Consider the following 19,628-nt stretch of genomic DNA (forward strand, 5'->3'; position numbering starts at 1 on the left):
AATCCCAGCAGCGACCCACCGGGGCAGCGGAAGCAGGCGCGAGCGGGCAGCAGGGCACCGGGGCGGGCTCGTGAGCCCGTCGTGCGCTCAGGCCCGCCGGCGCGGCCATCTTGCCGTACGGATGCCCCCCATGCGCCATGTCGCCGCAGGGCGATGCCGGCCCGGGGCGCCCCCGCCCACCCTAGACGCCGCGAGCCATGGGCTGCGCCCCGCCAGGTGCCGGGTATCCAGGGCGCGCCGAGGACCGGGCCTGGCGGCCGGGCGGCGGGCGGCCGGGCGCCGCCATCTTGCCGTACGGCGGGAGCCGCGGGGCTGGCTCCCACGTCCCGCAGCCGTGTCGCCGCGCGCCCTCCCCTCGGGGCGGTCCCGCCCGGGGCTCGGCGCGGCGAGACGAGGGCCGGAGCCAGGCGGCGGCGCGGCGGCCCGAGGCCCGAGATGGTGATCTGCTGCGCGGCCGCGAACTGCTCCAACCGGCAGGGCAAGGGGGAAAAGCGCGCCGTCTCCTTCCACAGGTAACCGGGCCCCGCCCGCCGCCGCCGGCCCGCCGCCCGCGCGGCCCGCGGGCCACGCCCCCGCCCGGCCCGGCTCGGCCCGGCCCGGCCCGGCCGCGCGGGGAGACTGAGGCCGCGCGGCCCTGTCGGACGCGGGGTCGCTCAGGGCGCGGGCCCCGGGCCGGTCCCGCGAGTGAGTCAGCGTGGCGCTGTGTGACCTTGGCCCGTCCGGCGTCTCTGGGCCGGGCGCCTCGGGCCACCGCGGCTGGCGGCTTCCATCCGCGGCCACCCGACCCCCGCGACCCTCGGCCGCCGGTGCGCTCCCCATGCCCACTCGGAGGCCGCCCGGCGCCCACGCCGTGGCCTCGGCAGCCTCTCCACCACCCCGTGGCCACCCTGCGCCCCATGGGTTCGGGTTGGCGCCGCCAGCCTCCAGAAACGGTGTGTTCTGGAAACACGCTTCTTTCGGTCGGTTGTCGTCTTGCGTTTGCTGTGACTTTTCTGCTTTTTTCGTCACGGGGGAGCTCGTCTTGATCTCTGCGATCAAGGATGTGGCCGAGCAAATGCGCCTCGTGGATTAACACGCGCTCCAGACGCTGTGTCCTAGAAGGGGCCTCGCGGTTGGCCTCGGGGAAGGTAGCCCTGCCGCGCGGAGGTGAGTCCCGGGAGGTCCCTGACAGCATCCAGCGTGGGGCCGGCCCAGCCCGCTCCTCGCCGGGGCTTAGCTGCGAGTCGTGGAGGGCTCTGTTCCGTGGGCGCCCACTGAAACCGGCCCGAGGCAGGACAGGGGCTGGCCTTCTCTCTGGCCTGGCCTGCTTCGTGAAGGCTCTGGAATTCAGCTTCTTACGGCGAGTCCTTTTCTACAACCTCCATGCTGGAGGTACCAGAACAGTGAGCAGAAGGAACTTCACCTTAGAAATCTCCTCCCGGATACTTTTCTGTTTTCCTTTTGATATTGCAGGATGGTGTTCAAGTTTTGCAAACCTGGAGGACATTTGTCCTGTAGTCTTACTGGAAGTTCATGGTGGGTTGCGCTAAGTCTTAGGTCGTTGCAACCTATCAGGATAGTAACAGCAGGTCGTTTCAGCGGTCAGCCAGCATGCTTACTTGAGTTTCCTTCAGAGCCCTTAGTTTTGTGACTGTATTTGAAAACGGAGGCAAAGCATTGCAGAGGAGGCTGCTCTTGGCATTCATAATGGCCGAGGACGTGGGAACTGGGGGGTGGGGGGAGCTTCGGGTAATGGGCTCCCAAAGCAGTGAGGAAATTTAGAGGATCATGCTGCTTGGAGCTTCATGAGGAGTTGGTGTCCCCATGGTCCTGGTCCCCAGCAGCGTCAGGTGGGTTAGGTGACCTCAGGTGCAGCAGAACAGCCCTCTGGAATGGCCGCTCTACTCCCACCCTCGTATGTGTAGTTTCACCAGAGTTTTCTAAGTAGACATCTTGACTGAATGAGAAAAAAATGATCATTAAGTGTCTTTTTCAGTGTTTGCCAGGGACTGGTTGCTTTTCAAAGGGAGCCGCAGAGCCACGGCTGTTGAGTCTCGCCTGCTCTGCAAGCTAGTTTCGCACCCTCAGCTCCTTGAGCCGCAGCTGGGGCACGGGGGCGGGGGTGTGTGTGTCTGGGACGCTCTCCTGGCCTCTTGCTCCCATCTCTGCTGTCTGACGCTTGGCCTGACTTCTAAATGGGGAGGGGCAACCATCTTCCTTTGGGCACCCCAAGTCTTGCATCCCAGGCACACCAGGAGGGTTGGCCAGCTATGAGCTTCTAGGAACTATTTCCAGGGTTTCCTGCAGCCTTTCCCGCTGTCCATCTGGTGCTGTCTCTCCAAGGATTCTGTATCCCTGCAGGGCATTTACCACAGCCTGGGAGGAGGTATCTACCTTCACTCTTTATCCACCCTATGGACTGTAAGCTTCTTAAGGGCAGGCAGTGCCATCTTTCATCTTTCTATTTCAGTAATAAGTTGCAAGTAGAAGGTATTTCTTAGATCTTTGTTAAGTTTTTAAATGGATAAAGTCAACACAGGTTGGGGTGTTTGCAAATACACTTGTTCTGCTTTTATAGTTGATAGTAGTAGGGGGAGGCATTTAATTATTTTTTTCTAATTTGTCATTTGTCCTGCAGATTCCCCCTGAAGGACTCAAAACGTCTGATCCAGTGGTTGAAGGCTGTTCAGAGGGATAACTGGACGCCCACTAAGTATTCTTTCCTCTGTAGTGAACATTTCACCAAAGATAGCTTCTCCAAGAGACTGGAGGACCAGCACCGCCTGCTCAAGCCCACGGCCGTGCCGTCCATCTTCCACCTGGCTGAGAAGAAAAGGGGGGCCGGAGGCCATGGCCGCCCCCGGAGAAAGGACACCAGGAAGGCCTCGGGGGGTCTGAGGGCACATGCAAGTGACATTGCCGACGGGAAGGCCGCTGCAGGGTCGTCGTCGTCGTGCTCGAGTGAAAGCCTAATGGCCAAGCCCGAGTCCCGCAAGCTGAAGCGGGGCGCATCACAGGGCAGACCCGCAGCCAGGGCTACCCGGGAGGCCGCCGGTCTGCAGCGGGCCCGACAGCCTCTGGAAGGACACGGAGATGACGGTCCGGCCTCCGCCACCGCGTCCGGCGGCCAGGGAGAAGCCAACACTTGTGCTGTGGATGCCGGCGACGAGAACGCCACCTCCCCGGACGGGGGCCTGGTGGACAGGAGCGGCATTTCCGTGGATGACTTTACCCCCCCGGGGTCGGGGGCCTGCAAGTTCATTGGCTCGCTTCATTCCTACAGTTTCTCCTCCAAGCATGCCCGCGAGAGGCCGGCCGTCCCCCGGGAGCCCGTGGACCGCAAGAGGCCGAAGAGAGACGCCGAGCCCGGCTGCAGCGGGAGCAGCCCGGGGCCCGATAAGGGGCCGGCGCAGAGCCCGCCACGCGCGCCCCCCACGGCGAGCTCATCGCTCACGGCCACGCCGCAGAAGCCCGCGCAGGGCCCCTCGGCGCCTCCGACCGACGTGACCCCGAAGCCGGCGGCCGAGGCCGTGCAGAGCGAGCACAGCGACGCCAGCCCCATGTCCATCAACGAGGTCATCCTGTCGGCGTCAGGAGCCTGCAAGCTTATCGACTCGCTGCACTCCTACTGCTTCTCCTCCCGCCAGAGCAAGAGCCAGGTGTGCTGCCTGCAGGAGCAGGTGGAGAAGAAGAACGGCGAGCTGAGGGCCCTGCGCCAGAGGGTCAGCCGCTCGGACAGCCAGGTGCGCGAGCTGCGGGAGAAGCTGGACCGGCTGCGGCGGCTGAGCCTCCCCCACCTGAGCAGCCTGCTGGCCCCCGGCCGCGGTCAGTACCCGGGCCTGGCGCCCGCGCGGCTGGGGTTCGCGAGCGCGGGGCCTGCGCCGTGCGGTGCCTCCCGAGAAGGGGAGCCAGGCTGGCGAGCTCGCCTCACCGTCTGGGCTCCGGGGTGCCTGGGAGGTGGCTATAGCTGGGAGCTTTAGCCGGTGAGGAAGGAGGGGTGGGAGACCCAGAACCACGGTGGTGGGGCCCGGACGGCTGGTCCTCCACCCCACTGGGGTCCCTTCCTGCCGCAGACCTCACGCAGACAGTAGTTGCTAACGAGTTAGGGTCGAAACGTAAGCTTAGACAGACGCGGTGAGCCATTAGAAAGATCGTAGGAGACTCTTAAAATCATGAGGAGGTTCTTTCCAGTTGGGTTGTGATGAATATCCTGACGTTAAGCATTTTGAACGTTAATAATAACTTTTTAAAACTTTTAAACACCTATTCGAGTAGAGTATGTTCTCTCGTAAGAACACCGCAGAAATACGTCGGCTAAGAAGTGGTGAAAATTCCCCTTTCCCACTCACCTCCCCACTTTTATTCCTGGTTGCCATTAAAATTTAGTGTGTAGGGCTTCCCTGGTGGCGCGGTGGTTGGGAGTCCGCCTACCGATGGAGGGGATGAGGGTTCGTGCCCCGGTCTGGGAGGATCCCACATGCCGCAGAGCGGCTGGGCCCGTGAGCCATGGCTGCTGAGCCTGCGCGTCTGGAGCCTGTGCTCCGCAGCGGGAGAGGTCACAACAGTGAGAGGCCCGCGTACTGCAGAAAAAAAAAAAAAAAATTAGTGTGTATTCTTAGACTTTTTTTAATGTTTTATGAAAAATATATTTATTTGGCTGCATCGGGTCTTAGTTGCGGCACATGGGATCTTTGGTTGTGGCATGTGGGCTTCTTAGTTGCAGCATGGCAACTTTTATTTCTTACAGAATCAGTTTTGAGGTTAGTATCTTTTGCCTGTTATGTGTATAAAGGTGGAAACCATTTTCCTACCACATCGTGCATTTAGTCTGAATCAGCGTTTGTCTTCCAGGTTGCAATTACCACTGCAGGTGAGAAAAGGCTCCAGTGTGTGACAGGCTGTTCAGGGCCTACTAGACCCCCAGGTCAACAACCATCAGCACAACCAAAAACAAAAGCAAAACCCAAAGCCATCCTGATGTACTGGTCAGAGTTACACACTACATTCTCCTGTTATTTTAAAGTGGTTTTTGTAGTTTCTCGTACCTGATATTCTTGGTACCTTTTTCTGCTCCTCTTGGTCAGACGCCCCAAAGTTTGTCACTATTGCAGGTCTTTCCAAACAGCCTGCATTGATTAGGTCTCCGTTGTTGTTTCTGCTTCCTTCTTCCTGACTTCTTTTTGCTTTCTTGAGTTTTATAGCTGTTCTGGCTCCTGGAGGGAAGTGCATAACGTCTTTGGGGACAGTTTATGTTTCCCGGTACCTGCAGTTGAGGCTGGATCCCTCCTTCTGTCCCTTTGGCTCCCCGCCACAGACCCGCCTCCTGTCGCTCTCCTTGCCCTTAGTTTCTAAAGAGTTTGTAATTTCAGTCTTGATTCCCTCTTTAACTTGAGTTGTTTAGGAGGGTGTTGTGGTTTTCAAGTGGATGGATTGGGGGAAGGGGGTTAATTTTTTGTGTTATTGTTAAGGTTCAGTGACTTAAAGATGCTTGCTTTATAGAATCTTCTGAGGTTTCATTGTGGCTCAGAATGCTCTTTGTTTGTGACTGTTTCCTTACAGCTTGAGAAGAAGGTGTCCTGTCCATCGATTGGTTACATTGTTCTGTCTGGCTGAGGCTGGATCTAGCTTATTTTACTGGTCAACTGATCTGTTTCCTAACTTATTGTATCCACTGATCTGCTGATTTTTTTTTTAATTTATTTATTTTTGGCTGCGTTGGGTCTTAGTTGCAGCACGTGGGATCTTTCGTTGCAGTGCGAGGGGTTCTCTCTAGTTGTGGAGTGTGGGCTCCAGAAGGCCTGGGCTCAGTAGTTGCAGTACACGGGCTTAGTTGCCCATCAGCATGTGGGATCTTAGTTCCCTGACCAGGGATTGAACCCACGTCCCCTGCATTGTAAGGCAGATTCTTAACCACTGGACCACCAGGGAAGTCCCTGATCTGTTGATTTTTAAGAGGTGAGGTAGGTCTGTCACTGTGATTCCTGAGGTGCTATTGCTTCTTGAATGTCTGTTCAGTTTAACTGTATTTACAGACCATGTTATTAGATACGTGAGTATGCCTCCATGTTACCAAACAGAAAGGCCTATTTTGTCCCATTTAAAGTTTTACTTCTTTGTCTCCTTATTTTCAACCTTTTTATATCCCTTTATTTTGTAGCTATATTTTAGCTCAATCTGAGAGCCTTATATAAAGTAATTTAATCCGTTTACAACTGGGATTATAGATAAATTGAAACTTGGGCCTGACTCTTTATTTTATTTTTTAATTTGTTAGGCTTTCTCGTTGTTTCTTTTTCTATTCTGATGGGTGTCTGTCAGCCTTCATCCTGTCTTCCTGTAAATGCTTGAGTTGAGGGGCTCCTGTGCCCCTTCCCAGCCCCGTCCCTCCCCCCATCCCTCCCCGCTGCGGGTCGTCTCTGATCTGAGCTCCAAATCCTCATCTCCCCAGTAGATGCACGTACACGTGGTATTGGTTACTTTATTCACCATGATTTATCGTTACCAATTTTTCCCTCTTTTGGATAAATAGTTAATGATTTGGGGGGAACTCATATGACAGAGAAACTTTGAGAGGAATCGAGTTTGAGATGCCTCATAGGTGCTGATGCCAGAGAGCCAGCACCCAGCCTCTTGAGGTTGCATGTGTGTGCCTGCAGAGGGGGGAGAAAAAGGTATTGTAGAAAGGGGGGTGCTTTGCTGGGCTGCCGCAGCTCTGATCAGAATGGAGAAAGGATGGCCGACTCGGCCACATGGGGTCACTGGTGACCACAGTCTCCTTGGAGTGGTGGGAATGGAGCTGGGTGTAGAGCCAGTGAAGGGAGGGGCCGGTGAGGGTGGCTGGGGACCAGGCACTTTAAGAGGTCGAGCTGTGGGGACAGTGGGCAGTAGCCAGAAGGGAACACGGCTCCACGGGAAAGTTGTGTGTGTCAGATGCGGACGAGGGAGCAGGTGTCTGCTGGGGCCCAGGTGGACAGGGAGAGCCGTGAGGACAGACAGGAGCGCACTGGGCCCTGAGGAGGGGGCGGGGGTGGGTGCTGCCCCTCTGCTCCTGGGCTCCCTGGGGTGGAGGGAGAGGCTGCAGGAGGAGCTGGGCCAGGGGCAGTGGGAGGGGTGGGAGGGAGAGAGGCCATGCAGGGCCCCGCTCGGAGCCACGGTCCCCGCCTGCGGCTCTCCTTGGCATCTGCTCCCTTGACCGTTCCCAGTGTGCTTACGACTTCATTCATCGGTGAAGGAACCTTCTGATGATTTTATAGGGTGTGTTGAAGGGACTGTACACATGTTTATTCAGTCCGTGACCTTTCAGCCAGTCCCATTTTTTTGGACAGAATCCCTGAAGCAGAGAAGCCCGGCCAGTGGACCTGCAGGTTCCGGGCTCTGGGAAGTTTGCCCTCCAGAAAGCTGGTGCTGAATGGCATTCCCACAGGATGGGGTGCTCTGTCCCTGAGCCCGTGCTGAGTCCAGGCGTCATGCCGCACCAGCCCGCGTTGCTGGCCTTTCTGTGAACCAGTGAGGATGAACATCTTTCCGCGTTCATCCCCTCTCTGTCCTTCCCTGACCGTGCCATTCCCGCCTTGCCCACTGACCTGTGAATGTCCCTGATGTGACAAGGATGTCCACTATCAAGTGTGATTCAGCCGTGCCCTCAGTTTTAATTTAATACTTGCTTCAAAAATATCTGTTTTCTTCCTGCTCTTTTATTCATTATACAGACAGTTCTTGAGCTAATTTGGAGTTTTAAAAGCTTTTTATTGTGGAAATCTTGAACATGTACAAATTAAACAGAAAAGTATAATAACCCCCTTGTACCTACCCCCTAGCTTCAACATTTATCAGTATTCTGATACTCTTGTTTCATCTATATTTTTACATACTCCCTACCTTCCATTGATTATTTTCTGATTAATAGAGGGTTTTTTTAGGCAAGTTTGAGAGTAGTCAGCAGATAGTACAGGAAATTCCCCCACAGTTTCCCCTGCTACTAACATCTTGCATTTCCACTTGTGTTAGTGTGGTTTATTCATTACAAGTTATGAACCCATATAGATACGTTGTTATTAACTAAGTCCACAGTTTACATTTAGGTTCCTGTCTTATACTTGGATTTTTTTTCCACTGACAAACTATTGTTAACAAAACAGTATCTTTCAAAGATACAAATCTCAAGAGGATCTTATTTAAGACCAACTCAGTAGAATGAAGTAAAAGATTGAGTGGGTAGAAATTTTGTGATTTCAAACCATTGAAGATGAATCATTGCTGGGCAAGAAAAACATGGTTGGGGAAGGGACAAAAAGAGGAATCTTTCAAACAAGCACAAACACAGGAGCACCAGCCTTGCCCCACTGAAGGCCTGGGGAGGAAGGCGACCACTGCACGCGTCTGAGTCCCGGCCAGGGTCTGTGCGCCCCTGGAAACACTCGGGCAGGTCAGCCCGCAGGAAGCCTTATACTTGGGTTTTGACAGGTACATGAGCACATGTATCCTCATTACAATATCACAGAGCAGTTTCACTGCCCTAAAAACCTCTCTGTCCACTGTTCGCGCCTTTCCTCCCAGTCCTTGGCAGCCACTGATCTTTAGACTGTTTCTGTAGTTTTGCCTTTTCTAGGATGTCGCCTGATTGGGATGTATGGATGCTGTGAACTAGAGCATGCAGCCTTTTCAGGTTGGCTTCTTTCACTTAGTATATATTTAGGGTTCCTCTGTCGTTTTATGGTTTGGTAGTTCATTTCTTTTTTGTTGTTGTTCCTTTTCTTATATTGAGTTAAAATACAAATAACAAAAAATGTATCTTCTTAACAGTTTGTCAGTGTACAGTTCAGTGGCATTAAATACATTCACGTTGTTGAGCAGCCATCACCACCATCCATGCCCATAACTCATGTAAATCTGAAACTCTATACCAATTAAACAATAACTCTCCCTCTCCCCGCGCCTAGCCATTGGCAGCCACCATTCTACTTTCTGTCTCCATGATTTTGACGCATGTAAGTGAAATCATATAGTATTTGTCCGTCTGTGATTAGCTGTTTCAGTTAGCCTAGTGCCCACAACGTACATCCATGTTGTAGCATACTACAGAATTTTCTTCCATTGTATGGATGGACCACAATTTGTTTATCCACTCATCCATCGACGGACATTGGGTTGCTTCCACCCACTGGCTGTTAGGAATCATGCTGCTATGAATGTGGGTGTACAAGTAACTTTTCAAGACCTGACTTTCTGTTCTTTCGGGTGTGTACCCAGAAGTGGGATTGCCGGTTCATATGGTAGTTCTGTGTTTAATTTTTTGAGGAACTTCCGTACTATTTTCCGTAATGAATACACCACATTACATTCCTGCTGACAGTGCACAAGAGTTCCAGTTTCTCGGCATCGTTACCAACACGTGTTTTCTGTGTTTTTGATAACAGCCATCCTCACGGGTGTGGGGCAGTCTCGTCTCGCCGTGGTTTTCGTTTGCATCTCCCTAACGGTCAGTCACACTGAGCATCTTTTCATGTGTATATTGGCCAGTCGTATGTCTTCTTTGGAGAAATGTCTGTTCAAGTCCTTTGCCCATTTTTCAGTCAGGTTATTTGGGGGGGTTTTTGTTGTTTAGTTTTAGGAGTTCTGTATATAGTCTAGATATTGATCTCATATCAGAAATATGATTTGCAAATATTTTCTCCCATTCTGTAGGTTGCCTTTTTACCATGTGGATATTGCCTTTTGATATACAAATTATAACAATTTTCTTAAAGTCCAGTTTGTCTATTTTTTCTTTTGTTACCTGTACCTTTGTTGTCATATTCCAGAAATCATTGTCAAGTCCAGTGTCGTGAAACTTTCATCCTATGTTTTCTTCTAAGAGTTTTATTACTTTAGGTCTTACGTTTAGGTCTTTCATCCATTTTGAGTTAGTTTTTACATATGGTGTTAGACAGCCGTGTACCTAACCAGTTAGAGCCCACCTTCGTTCTTTGGCACGTGGATGTCCAGCTTTCCCAGGACCGATTGTTGAAAACACTGTCCTTTCTCCACTGAATGGTCTTAGCACTCTTGTCAAAAATCATTTGACCATACATGTGGGGGTTTATTTCTGGATTCTCTGTTCTGTTCCGCTGGTTTATATGCGTCTTCGTGCCAATATCACGCTGTTTTGAATTACTATAGTAAGTTTTGAAATCAGGAAATGTGAGTTCTCCAGTTTTGTTCCTTTTCAGGATCGTTTTGGCTATTCTCAATCCTTTGAGATTCAGTATGAATTTTAGGATGGTTTTTTTTATTTCTGCAAAAAACATGGGTATTTTGAGAGAGGTAGCACTGAATTTGTAGATTGCTTTGGTTAATATTGACAGTGTAACAATATGGAGCCTTTCAGTCCATGAGTATGGGATGTGTGTCCATTAATTTATGTTTTCTTTTAATTGCTTTCTGAAGTGTTTTGTAGTTTTCATTGTACAAGTCTTTCACCTCTGTGGTTAAGTTAATTTCAAAGTATTTTATTCTTTTTGATGCTATTATAAATGGGATTGTTTCTGTAGTCTCCTTTTCAGATTGTTCATGTTTTGTGTATAGAAATGCAACTGATGTTTGTGTGTTGGCTTTGGTATCTTGCTAATTTGATGAATTCATTTATTAGATCCAACAGCTTTTTTTTTTCCTTAAAGGATTACCAGATTACTTTAGCCGCCTCACCATGAATCACCGTGGGTTTATTGATGTTTTGTTTTGTTTTTAATTGAAGTATAGCTGATTTACAATATTGTGTTAGTTTCAGGTGCAGAGCAAAGTGATTCAGTCTTTTGTTTTTTCAGATTATTTTCCATTATAGGTTGTTACAGGATATTGAATATAGTTCCCTGTGCTATACAATAAATCCTTGTTGCTTATTTATTTTATATGTAGTAGCGTATATCTGTTAATCCCATAGTCCTAATTTATCCCTCCTCCCCTCCCTTTCCCCTTTGATAACCAGAAGTTTGCTTTCTATGTCTGTGAGTCTGTTTCTTTTTTTTTTTTTTTTTTTGGTACGCGGGCCTCTCACTGCTGTGGCCTCTCCCGTTGCGGAGCACAGGCTCCAGACGCGCCGGCTTAGCGGCCACGGCTCACAGGCCCAGCCGCTCCGCGGCATGTGGGATCTTCCCAGACCGGGGCATGAACCCACGTCCCCCGCATCGGCAGGCGGACTCTCAACCACTGCGCCACCAGGGAAGCCCTGTTTCTATTTTGTATATAGATTCATTTCTATTATTTCTTAGATTCCACATGTAAGTAATATCACATAATATTTATCTTTGTCTGACTTCACTTATTATGTTATTTTCTAGGTCCATCCATGTTGCTGCAAATGGCAGTATTTCATTCTTTTTTATGGACAAGTAATATTCCATTGTGTACATATATACCACATTTCTTTTTAAACTGATTGACTGCTGATAGGTACTTGGGTTGTTTCCATGTCTTGGCTATTGTAAATAGGGCTGCTGTGAACATTGAGGTGCATGTATCCTTTTGAATTAGAGTTTTCATCTTTTCCAGATATATGCCAGGGAGTGGGATTGCTGGATCCTATGGTCGCTCTATTTTTAGTTTTTTAAGGAACCTCCATATTGTTTTCCATAGTGGCTACACCAATACCTATTCCCACCAACAGTGCAGGAGGGTTCCCTTTTCTCCCCACAGTCTCCAGCATTTATTATTCACAGACTTTTTGATGATGGCCATTCTGACCAGTGTGAGGTGATACCTCATCGTGGTTTTGATTTGCATTTCTCTAATAATTAGCAGTGTTGAGCACCTTTTCATGTGCCTGTTGGCCATTTGTATGTCTTCTTTGGAGAAATGTCTTTTTAGGTATTCTGCCCATTTTTGGATTGGGCTGTTTGTTTTTTGATATTGAGTTATATGACCTATAATCTAATAGCTTTTTTGTGCAGTGTTTAGGATTTTCTACATATGAGGTCATGTCATCTCAGATAATTTTACTTCTTCCTTTCTAATTTGGATTCCTTTTATTTCTTTTTCTTGCCTAATTGCTCTGGCTAGAACTTTGAGTACTATGTTGAATAGGAGAGGTGAGGTGGGCAGCCTCGCCTTGTTCCTGATCTTTGAGGAAAAGCTTCAGTCTTTCATCATCGAGTATTATGTTTGCTATGGGCTTTTCATATATGGCTTGTATAGTGTTGAGATAGTTTTCTTCTATCCCTATTTTGTTGAGTGTTTTTGTCATGGAAGGGTGTTGAATTTTGTCAAATGCTTTTTCTGCATCGAGATGATCACGTGTTCTTTTCCCTTCATTTTGTTGGTATGGCATATTACACTGATCGATATTTGTATGTTGAACTATCCTTGCATTCCAGGAATAAATCCCACATAGTCACGGTATGTAATTCTTTAATATGATGCTAACTTCAGTTTGCTAGTATTTTGTTGAGGATTTTTGCATCAGTGTTCAGAAGGGATATTGGCTTGTAGTTTTCTTTCCTTGGAGTATCTTTGTCTGGCATTGGTATCAGGGTTATTCAGGCCTCAATACGATGAGTTAGAAATGTTTCCTCCTCTTCAATTTTTTTGGAAACGTCTGAGAAGGATTGTTGTTAGTTCTTCTTAAAATGTTCGGTAGAATTCACCAGTGAAGCCATCAGGTCCAGGGCTCATCTTTGTCAGGAGGTTTTTGATTACTGATTCAATCTCCTTACTAGTTGTAGGTGTATTCAGCTTTTCTATTTGTTTGTGATTTAGTCTTAGTAGGTTTTGTGTTTCTAGGAATTTGTCCATTTCATCTAGGTTATCCAGTTTGTTGGCATGCAATTGTCCATAGTCCTTTCATAGTCCTTTTTGTTTCTGTAGAATTAGTAGTAATATCCCTACTTTCATTTCTATTTTTAGTAATTTGAGTCTTCTCTCTTTTTTTTCTTCGTCCATCTAGCTAGAGGTTTGTTGAATTTGTTCATCTTTTCAAAGATGGTTCTCCTATTTTTTTTTCCTATTTTTAAATTAGGTTGTTTTATTATTGTTTTAAGAGTTCTTTCTGTATTTTGAATACAAGTCCTTTTTTGTTTTACTTCTTTATGTAATAAAGTTAAATATATGAAAATGTATGAGATAGAAATGGTAGGGAAAAAAAACAAACATGGGTTAGGAACATGAATTTTTCTAAAACTAGGGTCCAAAGAAGGAGGCAGGGAAGGAGGCAGGAAGCTTTTAGGCAGGGTGGGGGGCGTTGGAGGGGTTGGTAGGGGGTGGCTAATATAGCCTCCCAGTCTGTAGCTTGTCTTTTTATTCTCTTTTTATTTTATTCTCTTAACAGCATCTTGCAAAACAGAATTTTTTAAGTTTAATAAAGCCCTTATCAGTTTTTTTCTTACATCGATTGGGCTTTTGGTGTTGTATCTAAAAACTCATTGCCAAATAAGGTCACGTAGATTTTCTCCTGTGTCTCTTTAAGAAGTTTTGCACTTTAACGTTTTACATTGAGGCCTGTGATCCATCTTGAGTTAATTTTTGTAAAAGGTGTAAGGTCTTTGTCTAGATGCTTTTTTTCAGTCTAGTCATCCAGTTTCAGCACCGTTTGTTGAATAGACTGTTCCTTCTCCGTTGTATTGCCTTTGCTCCTCTGTAAAAACTCAGTTGCCTCTGTTTGTGGTGGTCTAGTTCTGAACTCTGTTTTGTTCCACTGATTGATGTATCTGTTCTTTCACCAGTACCACATTTTATTGATGATTGTAGCTCTATAATAGGTCTTGAAATAGGGTACTGTTAGTTCTCCAACTTTGTTCTTTTCCATCAATATTGTGCTGGCTATTCAGGGTCTTCTGCCTCTCCATATGAACTTTAGAATCAGTTTGTCAGTATCCACAAAATGATTGATGAGATTTTGATTGGGATTGTGTTGAATCAATAGATCAAGTTGGGCAGAATTGACCATCTTAACAATATTGAATCTTCCAATCTAGGAACATAGAATATCCATCCATTTATTTAGATCTTCTTTTATTTCTTTCATCAGTTTTGTAGTTTTCTTCATAAATCTTTACATATTCTGTTAGATTTGTACTTAAATATTTCCTTCTTTTTTTGGCGCAATTATAAATGTTATTTTTTTAAATTTCAAATTCCAGTTGTTTATTGCTAGTATATAGGGAAACAATTGACTTTAGTACGTTAGCATTATATCCTGCAACCTTGCTATAATTGCTGATTAACTCCAGTAACTTTTTTGTGGATCCTTTAGGATTTTCTACATAGACGGTCATGTCATCTGAGAACAAAGACAGTTTTATTTTTCTGTTTCACTCTGTGTACCTTTTATTTCCTTTTCTTCTCTTGTAGCATCAACTGGGACTTCCAGTTCATTGTATGAGTGGGGAGGGGGCATCCTCGCCTTGTTTCTGATCTTCGTAGGGAAGCTTTGAGTTTCTCACCATGAGTATGGCATTAACTATAGCATTTTTTTGGTTTTGGGGGGGTTTTTGGCCACGCCATGCAGCTTGCATGATCTTAGTTCTCTGACCAGGGATTGAACCTGCACCCTCCCCTCAGCAGTGAAAGCACGGAGGCCTAACCACTGGACTGCCAGAGAATTCCCGTCTGTAGGGTTTTTTAAATAGATGTTCTTTATCAAGTTGAGGAAGTTCCCCTTGATTCCTAGTTTATTGAGAGTTTTATCATGAAAAGTGATTTTTGTCACTTTTTCTGCATCCATTGATATGATCATTTGAGTTTTCTTCTTTAGCCTGTTGATGTGACGGAGTGTATTAACTGATTTTAGAGTGCTGAACCAGCCTTGTATACTGGAATAAACCCACATGGTCATGGTGTATAATTTTTTTTTTTTTTATGTTGTTAGATGCCATTTGCTCGTGTTAAGGAGTTTTGCATCTATGTTGATGAGAGATATTTGTAGTTTTCCTTTCTTGTAATGTCTCTGCCTGGTTTTGGTATTAGGGTGATGCTGGCCTCAATTGAATGACTTAGGAGGTATTCCCTCTGCTTCTGCCTTACAGAAGAGATTGTAAAGAATAGGTAAAATTTTTTCCTTAGATGTTTGGTAGAATTCACCAATATTCTAGAAACCCATCTAGGCCTGGTACTTTCTGGTTTAGAAGGTTATTAATTATTGATTCAGTTTCTCTAATAGATACAGGCCTGTTCAGATTTATCTCTTTCTCCTGGTATAAATTTTGCTAGTATGTGTCTCTCAAGGAATTGATGCATTTCACCTAAATTATCAAATTTGTAGGCGTAAAGTGTTCATAATATGCCTTTTTAACCTTTTAATGTCCATGGGATAGTAGTGATATTCCTCTTTTATTTATAATATTGGTAATTTTTGTCTTCTCTCCTTTTTTCCTTAGTTAACCAGGCTAGAGTTTTATCAGTTTTATTGATCTTTTTGAAAAACCAATCTTGGATTTTGTTGATTTTCTTTTTTTTCCTGTTTTCAATTTCATTAGTTTCTGCTCCAATTTTTTTTTCCTTTTCTTCTGCTTGCTTTCAATTTAATTGCTTTTCTTTCTCTACTTTCCTAATGTGAAAACTTAGATTATTAATTTCAGGTACTACTTTTCTAATATACATTTCCCTCTAAGTATTGCTTTTTCTGCATCCCACAAATTTTGATAAGTTGTATTTTCATTTCCATTTAGTTTAAGTGTTTTTATTTCTCTTGAGGCTTCCTTCTTGACCCACTTGGTTCTTAGAAGTGTCTTGTTTAATCTCCAAGTATTTTGGACCGTTTCAGGTATCTTGCTGTTACTGATTTAATTCCAGTGGTCTGAGAACGTATTTTGCATGATTTCTGTTCTGTGAAATGTGTTAAGATGTGTTCTGCGGCCCAGAACGTGGCCTGTCATGGTGAATGTTTCTTGTGAGCTTGAGCTTGAGCAAAATGTGTGTCCTGCTGTTGTTGATGGAACTAGTGGTTAGTCAGGGATCTTTAGAGAAATAGAACCAGTAGTGTGTGTGTGTGTGTGTGTGTGTGTGTGTGTGTGTCTGTGTGTACACAGAAATTCATTACAGGAATTGGCTCCCACCATTATGTATGGCAAGCTCGAGAACTAGGAAAGCTGGTGGAGTAATTCAGTTCCTGTTCAAAGGCCTGGGAGGGGGTAGGGAAGTCCTGGGCCATCTGAAGGCCCCAGGACAGGAGATGGTGCCCCAGCTCCAACAGAGAGAGCAAGCTCGCCCCTCTGCGGCCTTCTTATTCTGTTGAGGCACTCAAGGCCCACGCACATGGGGAGGGCCATCAGCTTTACTGAGTACACCAATTCAGATGCTAATCTCTTCTGGAAAGACCTTCACAGACACCGCCTGAAATGTTGTACCAGCTAGTTGGGCATCCTCTTAGCCCAGTCAAGTTGACACCTAAAATTAGCCACCATAGTGGTTCATAGAGATCAGTTATATTCAGTTGATTGATGAGTTCATCAGTGTCCTTGCTGATTTCCTGCCGGCTGGATCTGTCCATTCCTTGTAGTGTGTTGAAGTCTCCAGCTGTGATGGTAGGTTTGTGTATTTCTCCTTGCAGTTCTGTCAGGCTTTGTCTCACGTATTTTGATGCTCTGTTGTTAGGTACATAAGCATTGAGGATTATTAATCTTCTTGGAGACTTGGCCTCTTGGTTATTATATACTATTGCTGCTCTTCACCCCTGGTAATTTTTCTAGTCCTAATGTCTGCTTTCCAGCTATTCCAGCTGTCTTTTGATTCTTGTCAGCATGATATATCTTTCTACATCCCTTTACTTTTTTTTTTTTTTTTTTTTTTTTACGGTACACGGGCCTCTCACTGTCGTGGCCTCTCCCGTTGCAGAGCACAGGCTCCGGATGCACAGGCTCAGCGGCCATGGCTCACGGACCCAGCCGCTCTGTGGTATGTGGGATATTCCTGGACCGGGGCACGAACCCGTGTCCCCTCCTCGGCAGGCGGACTCTCAACCACTGCGCCACCAGGGAAGGCCCATCCCTTTACTTTTAATCTGTCTTTATATTTAAGGTGGGTCTCTTATAGACAACATATAGTGGGTCTTTTTTTTTTTCAATCTGCTCTAATGGTCTCCATCTTTTGATGGGTGGTCTTAGGCCACTCAAATATAAACTGGTCATTGCTTCAGCTGGATTGATGTCTGTCATGTTTGTGACTGCTTTCCATTTGCTTCTTTTGTTTTCTTCCTCTCCTTTTCAACCTTCTCTGTTTTTAATTGAGCGTTTTATTGGATTTCATTTTCTCTCCTTTCTTAGCATATCAATTAACACTTCTTTTAAAAAAGTTTTTTAGTGGTTGTCCGAAAGTTTGCAATATACATTTTTTTTTTTTCTTGCGGTACGCAGGCCTCTCACTGCTGTGGCCTCTCCGGTTGCGGAGCACAGGCTCCGGACGTGCAGGTCCAGCGGCCATGGCCCACGGGCCCAGCCGCTCCACGGCATGCGGGATCCTCCCGGACCGGGGCACGAACCCGCATCCCCTGCATCGGCAGGCGATTCCCAACCACTGCGCCACAAGGGAAGCCCTGCAATATACATTTACAACTAATCTGTGTCCACTTTCAAATAACACTACACTGCTTCATGGGTAGTGCAGGTGCCTTTAACAGACTGTCCCTTATGAAATTGCTGTCATTCATTTCACTTATACTTATGCTATAATCACCCTGTTACTACTAAAAATTTGAACAAACCTTTGTCTATTGTGTCAATTAAGAATAAGAAAAAGCATTTTATTTTTACCTTCATTTATTCCTTCTCCAATGCTCTTTTCTTTATATAGACATGAGTTTTCTGATCTATATCATTTTCCTTGTCCCTGAAGAACTTTTAATATTTCATGCAGGGCATGTCTGCTGGCAGTGAATTCTCTCAGTTTTTGTTTGAAAAAGTCTTTATTTCCTCTTTACTTTTGAAGGATACTTTCACTGGATGTAGGACTCTACACTTTTCCTGCTTGCAGGTCTTCTAACAAGAAGTCCACTTTAATTCTTATTGTTTTAACTCTGTAGATGAGGTTTTTTCCCCTCTGGCCTCTTTTAAGATTCTCTGTCTTTGGTTCTCTACAGTCTGAATATGATATGCCTAGATGTAGATTTTTTGGTATTTATTTTGCTTGTTATTGTCTGAACTTCCTGGATCTGTGGTTTGGTGTCTGTCATTAATTTTTAAAAATTCTCAGCTCTTTTTACTTCACACATTTCTTTATCTCCTTTCTTTTTCTGTATTCCAATCATGCATATGTATCACTTTTTTATTGTTGCACATTTCCCTGATATTCTGTTCTTGTTCTTTTTTCTTTTTGCATTTCAGTTGGGGAAGTTTCCATGGACATATCTTCAGACTCCCTGACTCTTTCCTCAGCCTTGTCCATCAGTGTTTTTGATTCTTTGTCTGCATTTCCTTTCTCCTCCAATGTTACTCATCTCTTCTTGCATGGTGTCCACTTTTTCCATTAGCATCCTTAGTATATTAATCTGATAATTACAGAATTTCTTCCATATCTGAGTCAGGCTCTGTCTCTTCAGACTGTGGGTTTTTTTTTTTTTTTGCTTGCTTTTTAGCATGCCATGTAATTTTTTGGAAAGGTGGATATGGTGTATGTATCACAGTGGAAACTGACGTAGATGGGCTCTCAGCTTGAAGTGTCGCCGTAACCTGACTAGCGATTGGGCCGCGTCTCATCTCTCCTGCAGCTGCAGCTGTACGTGCCAAGGCTTCAGATTCCTCCAAGTCCTTATTTTTTGTCTCCCCTGTTGTCTTTGGGTTTCTCTGAAGACTGTTTTCGTAGTAGAGTCGGTACCTTGGGGCATTTTCCCCTGTAATCCTGTTACGCTGGAGCCCTGAGGAGTGGTGTGGGGGAAGGGAAGCATTTTATAATCTTAGGATTAAATTTCAGCCTTTTAGTGGCCTGTATTCCTGGGCTGTGACCTTCACAAGTGTTTCTTCCCCTTCTTTCCCCTCCCTGGGGTAAGACCGGAAGGCCAGAGGGGCCAAGTGGGGAAGAGCCCTTCCCCCAGGTGAGATCAAGCTCTGGTGGAGTCTTTTCACTGCAGAACAGGACTTTGTTTTGGAGAATGCTCTGGGCTTATTTCAACATGGTTCCCTTACCCTACCCCTGCCAGGGACCCAGGTGATTTTTTTCTTGGCTTTTTGTGATGAGAACTTGGTGGGTTTCTGGAAATGAACCCCATGAAAGTGCGGGGCCTGCAGGACTGTGGCCCCGCAGATGCTTACTGTCTCGGTCTTGCGCACTCAGCCCGGCATCTGGTCCAGGGTTCCTGCCAGCTTCTGCTCCAGGTGAGCACATTTCTGCAGGTTTGGGGGAGACATCTGTGGCCGCACTTCTCTGATGGGTCCAAGGACAGTCATTAATTTTCAGTTCTTTCAGTGTTTTTCTTGTAAAGACAGGAGTTATGACTTCTAAGCTCTACGTGTCAGAGTGGAAGATGGCCCCTCCCCTGTTGCGTTTTAATTTGCGGGAAAGCTGCCCATTTTAGTAACTGCCACCTTAACAAATTCACTTATTAATTCGAATAGTTTCTCAGTTGAGACTTTTGGATTAACTAGATAACCAACCATAACATTTATCCGCAAATAATAATTTGGCCTCTTTTTATGTCTTTTGTATTTTATAGAAAATATGCTCAATTTTCTGTCATTTCCTTTTCCCCCCTG

At 46.3% G+C, this 19,628-nt stretch overlaps 1 protein-coding gene across 4 annotated transcripts in view; it reads left to right on the forward strand.

Moving 5' to 3' along the window:
- Positions 1-312: 312 nt before the first annotated feature.
- The window catches only part of THAP4 (THAP domain containing 4), a 40,899-nt gene continuing 21,583 nt past the window's right edge, over positions 313-19,628 (forward strand). For 3 of the 4 annotated variants that reach the window (XM_082658642.1, XM_082658643.1, XM_082658644.1), the window contains exons 1-2: positions 313-512; positions 2,618-3,804. In XM_082658642.1, coding sequence (XP_082514768.1) covers positions 436-512; positions 2,618-3,804 — 1,264 coding nt within the window. In that variant the 5' untranslated portion in view covers positions 313-435. Of the gene's footprint in view, positions 513-2,617; positions 3,805-19,628 lie in introns of those variants that run through there. The other variant, XM_082658646.1, reaches the window with a different exon arrangement.

The sequence above is a fragment of the Grampus griseus genome, assembly GCF_964374135.1.
Source record: "Grampus griseus genome assembly, chromosome: 7".
NCBI classification, from domain to species: domain Eukaryota; kingdom Metazoa; phylum Chordata; class Mammalia; order Artiodactyla; family Delphinidae; genus Grampus; species Grampus griseus.